General features: G+C 40.1%; 1 protein-coding gene across 2 annotated transcripts; it reads left to right on the top strand.

The window, feature by feature from the left end:
• Positions 1 to 4,623, top strand: LOC115680195 (uncharacterized). 2 transcript variants are annotated; one of them, XM_030603952.2, is made up of 9 exons: positions 1 to 121; positions 563 to 679; positions 1,243 to 1,304; positions 1,406 to 1,642; positions 1,714 to 1,884; positions 1,979 to 2,028; positions 2,472 to 2,604; positions 3,778 to 3,815; positions 4,094 to 4,623. In XM_030603952.2, exons 1-9 carry the CDS (start codon positions 82 to 84, stop codon positions 4,188 to 4,190), a joined length of 945 nt encoding a protein of 314 aa, XP_030459812.1. In that variant the 5' UTR covers positions 1 to 81; the 3' UTR covers positions 4,191 to 4,623. The 2 variants fall into 2 exon arrangements, with proteins under 2 accessions (XP_030459812.1, XP_056169030.1); XM_056313055.1 differs by lacking the exons at positions 2,472 to 2,604; positions 4,094 to 4,623 and having other exon boundaries at positions 3,778 to 3,962.
• Positions 4,624 to 5,029: the final 406 nt, after the last annotated feature.

Here is a 5,029-nt window from a genome sequence, read left to right as displayed (position 1 = left end):
GACCGTGATTCAATTAGGACAGCTGATCGTTCTGCCGCGCTCTCTCGCCCGGAGCGCGCAACATCGCCGGAGAGCGCGAAAATGGCCGGCGCCCCGCCTTCTGATTCGTCTTCGCTCTCAGGTTCTTCCTCCTCTCTTTTCCCATTTCCGACGTCAAGCTCGCTCCTTTCACGTGCGTTTGGATGTCGGATTTGCTGTTTTTCCTTTTGGGTCTTCTGGGTGTATCCGGGACATTCGCTTTTTCATTGATAAGGGATGATAGGATTTGACCCTTTTTAGTTATTGGTCGTTTTTCGCTTGCATTTGAGGCTGGGAGAGAGTCAATGGATTGAGAGAAGCTCTTTGTACACATGGTATTCTGTGTAGTATTGCCGTTTTGTTTAATGAGGCTGGTCATGGCTCGTTCTGTGAGCCCCAGAATGTGGTAATTTGGTGGAAAGATGATCTGTTTAGGCTTTCGCCTGCGAATTGTGATGGGATTGGTTCGGATATCAGTGGTTTTGTTGACCAATTGGAGATGAATGTGACTTGATGATTTGGGTGTTTCGGGTTTGATTTGCAGGTTCTGCAAGGCAAGATAAGAGTCAGAAATGGCGGGTGTCGCTGTCGGATGTCGCATATCACTTTGGCACCAGTGGGCTATCCGTTGGGGTCGCCACTGGGGTGACCCACCCCTTAGGTTTGTGCTCACCTTAGTGCATTTTTATCGTTGGTTAAGCTTGATTGATAGGGTAGCGGCATCTTGTTATCTTGCATCGTTGTGTTGTTGATTTGTATAAAGATTAGAATCAATTGGATCCTTTTCATTTGATGGCATTACTGAGTCAGGTAACTCACTTGGAAGACAACTAGTTTTTTTTAAGAAATGCCTCTACTTTAAGCTTCTGCTGGTTACCGAGGATCATTGATGATTCTAGGGGTATTTTTGCCCCCTCTGTAAGAAATATTGAGGACACTGATCCTCCGAGTGGAGCATCGCTGAGTCGCTGACTGAATACATAATCTTCCATCCTCAAGGACAGAGATTTACGCAGAAGACAACTTTATGCTCATAGATGTCTCCTAACAAAGGCAAAATACGATGATTTAATGAGTCATGGGTTCTTAAGTTCCATTTTCATACATGTTGAAGAAGGATAGCTGGCTAGTTTTCTTGAATTATCAAAAGGGAAAAACATTGTTGAGGAGTACAGCTGAAAGATTTCTTATGCGCAATTTATCAAAGTATTACTTCACCTGCAGATGTGCTCAAAGTAAGGCTACAAATGCAACTTGTTGGCCAGAGAGGTCAGCTGACTGGAATGGTATCGTATCCTCCAGATTGGTTGCTTCTGTTGTACTCTCAACATGAAAATCTTACTTATAAATTGGTTCGCTGAAGGTTCTTTCATGTCTTAATGCATAGAGTCAAGTATTCATTCAACTGGTGAAGAATGAAGGGCCATGTTCATTGTATTCTGGAATGACGCCTGCGCTAACACGATCACTTCTTTATGGGGGCCTCCGCTTGGGCTTGTATGAACCCTCTAAATATGTCTGTGATCAGGCATTTGGGTCCTCCAATATTTTTATTAAAATAGCATCTGGAGCATTTTCAGGTGCTATTGCGACAGCTATGACCAACCCTGTCGAAGTCATAAAGGTAATGCTGTCAGGCTACACTTTCTGAAAATATCCTGATTAGACTAATTTGAAGAGTATCTCTATCACCAGGTGCGGTTACAAATGAATCTGGGTTTGACAAAAGCAGGGCCAGTTGGAGAAATGCGCAAGATCATGTCTGAAGAGGGAGTAAAAGCTCTCTGGAAAGGGGTTGGCCCTGCTATGGCTAGAGCTGCTGCTTTGACTGCATCACAGCTGGCAACTTATGACGAATCCAAGCAGGTCAAGCTCTGGTCACCCTATTCTTTACTTTGATTTATCCAGGAATAAGTTACCACTTTTTATTAAGCAGTTCATGTTTTGGCTAATTGTACAGATTTTGAGGAGATTGACACCTCTAGAGGAAGGATTTAATCTACATCTGAGGTAAGATGTTGATGTTTTCTCATCTAGCATATGTTAATGCCCTTTGAATGGAAAATCAAAGAGTGGTCTACTAGGCCAGTTTATCATTACTTTAAGATAATGCATGAAAAGGACTCAACTTGTGACATTTGCACAGGATTTGAAAAATATTTGGAGTTTCCTAGTTGTCATGATTGGTCATTCTGGTTACATTCGCTTGCTTGTGTAACACGAAATTGCTGCTATCTGGTTTGAACTTTGAGTTGTTCAACCACGATATTTGGCCGTGTGATGCTTGAAGTCATTTCAAGATAGAATCATCGCAACTTTTAAGTGAAATACTTCGATGGAATTATGAAAGTGCTAATTGACGCTCAAGTACACTTTGAATCGGAGCTGTAGTGAATATTCTGGTTCTTTTTTTAGAAAAATGGCCACTGACTCTGCTTTTTGTCATGGTGAAGCTCAAGTGTAGTTGCAGGCATGGTGAGTACCCTCATGACAGCACCAATGGACATGGTTAAGACCCGTCTCATGTTGCAACGAGAATCTGAGACCGCAGGGAGATACAAAAATGGATTTCATTGTGCATATCAGGTAGCTTATTTATCATTTTCCTTGTCAAAGCCACCGTTACCAAGGAATAAAGAATAGGATTTTCCAACAGAGAGAATATGAGGCTGTTTGCTTGAAGAAAAGTTTTCAGAATTTTCGTATCCATTTCCTTTTGAGAGTGAAAATGCTGATGAAAATGCGTTTGATCTAATTCACAAGACAATTTCCATTAAAAAACATGAAATGCTGCATCTCTTTTGCTACCGAATGAGTGAAAGAAGAAAAAAAACCAGATTTTTGTAGATTTTTTTTATCCTTTTCAATTGAAAACATGGCTTATGAAGAGAGAGATAAAGATGCATTGTTCTTTGAAGTCGCTGTTCTCTGGTTGACTCTCTCTCCCTTCTCCTCGTTCTTTATACATTGGGGGGGAATTTCTCTGAAGAAGTTGCGAGGTTGACGTATTACTTTATCTGAAGAAGAAATAATGGTCTCTCTCTCTCTGTCTCTCTCTGTGATGCAGAGTTTAACCTTAAGAATGGTTCTTTTCTTTGGATTCTGTTCTCTACGGGGAAGAAGTTTTGTGGCCCATACCGAGATTTTGTAGTTTATTTACCTTTTACTATTATTGTTAGTACAGATTAAGGTGATTAAATAAATACCATCTGAACCTGGTAAATTAGCATTTGTCAAGATGGTTAACTTTTTTGACCAAGCGACGCTGATTAAGTGGAATTGCCTTTTTTACGCATGCTTAATTATCTCACTAATAAAATTCGGATAGTCTGGAAGGGTTATGTATACTGTAGCACTGAGACACGTATGGATTAGTCGTAAGGACATACCAATCATTTTTTCACAATTTTTTTTTCGAAAATCTCTCTTTAGAGTACCAAATGTATTTTCAAGAAAATTGGAAATTGAACCGTTTGACATTTTCGCGAACTGAACGGTCCCTAGACTTGTAAGTGGGTGAAAGTATAGGGAGTTTTGCATTTGACACAAAATTGGAAGAGACGAAATGTGAGGCATTTGAGCTTGTTTGCCCAGATATTCTTATGTGGTGATGTTTAGCAAATTCTCTTTATTTGGCTCTATCTGCTTGCCAGTTGGATTTGTGCTGATGGTTTTATTGAAATTTTAGATGACTTGTTTACCAGTTATTTGGCTCTATCAACTGATTAATTGTTTCATCGGAATCTCCTGTGATTTCAGGTCATTCGTACCGAAGGCTTTAGGGCTTTATACAAAGGGTGAGATTTCCTCCAAATCTGTGCATTGTGCACCGCTTTTTTTTATTAACCTGCGACAAGCCTTAGGTGTAACTGATCTGTGTCCATTCTAGAAAGGCGTGGTTTGGTGCTATGTAGATAGAAGATGTCCTTAAAAACAATTTTGGAAAAAAAACTATCTCTTCTTCACAAATTATTAAAAAGATTATGGGATATGAATCAACCAACCTTTGAATGTAGTCCCTTTTATTTTGCATATCTCTTACTACAAACATTAACCATCAAGCATTATTCTCCAGGGGATTTGCAATTTTTGCGAGATTAGGTCCCCAAACCACAATTACCTTTGTACTTTGTGAGAAGCTGAGGGAGGTCACTGGACTAAAGGCACTTTAATCGCGCAATAGCCTACATCAAAGGAATGCCACCCTTGACTGTATTACAAATATGTAGCCACTGCTGACTAGCTGCCATATTCCCAAAATAAGATGGCGAAAGATGATTTTTTTCAAGAATTTTTTCCTCCTCTTATTCTGGAGAGGGGACATTAGTTCATTTTTTTTGGGAGTCAGAATCAACTGGGTTCCCAATCAGAATGGCATACATCTCAGACTATATAGTTGTTGATCAAGGTCCATATATTTGATCATGCCCCTTCATTCCTCTCGCTAATTTTTTGTAGTCTCAGAGGGAGAGGGCCATCAATTGTACTTTGTGCCAACATCCGCTCGAACACAATATGTAATATTTTTCTTTGGCACCTTTGTGACTACTGTGTACTACTTGATATCTGAATAATGTCAATGGCGAATCACATTATGTTTGCGAATCCTTCAAACTTTTCCATTTCTTGGTGTTGCCTCTCTCTTATTCATTCCTTCCTGCCCCTTCATAGTGAAGTAGAATATCTGGGGTTGACTCAGACAGCTGGTGACCTGTTCTGTTGTTTTGTCTTTCCTCCTTTGTTTTCTGGGTTTTGGCCCAAGTTGTGAGGAGCAAGTTGAGTCAATGTCTTGTGTTGGTGCTGTTCAATGCATTGCTTTTTTTTTTTTGTGGTCGAATCCAATGCATTGTTGATTGGGAGGTTTTAGGTACAACCAACTCCATGTTTGACTTAAGGTGCTTCTTTAATATAATTGGTTTTCATAAACCGTCCTCTCTTTCTTGTGTCCTCCTCTGGTTTCCGTCTTTTGCTGCTGCTTTACCTTCGGATCTGGAAATCTATATTGACTTAG

Source organism: Syzygium oleosum, unplaced genomic scaffold (assembly GCF_021117445.2).
Source record: "Syzygium oleosum isolate NSW1041296 unplaced genomic scaffold, Sole_v2.1 Sole_v2.01, whole genome shotgun sequence".
Classification (NCBI taxonomy): Eukaryota; Viridiplantae; Streptophyta; class Magnoliopsida; order Myrtales; family Myrtaceae; genus Syzygium; species Syzygium oleosum.
This window is presented reverse-complemented; position numbering and strand designations above follow the sequence as displayed.

What these genes read in the sequence shown, in the direction of transcription:
- LOC115680195 (XM_030603952.2), top strand. Translation starts at nt 82, where the DNA reads ATGGCCGGCGCCCCGCCTTCTGATTCGTCTTCGCTCTCAG. An exon ending in GATTTCATTGTGCATATCAG is followed by an intron (nt 2,605 to 3,777) that starts GTAGCTTATTTA and finishes CTGTGATTTCAG; the next exon opens with GTCATTCGTACCGAAGGCTT. An exon ending in TTTAGGGCTTTATACAAAGG is followed by an intron (nt 3,816 to 4,093) that starts GTGAGATTTCCT and finishes ATTATTCTCCAG; the next exon opens with GGGATTTGCAATTTTTGCGA.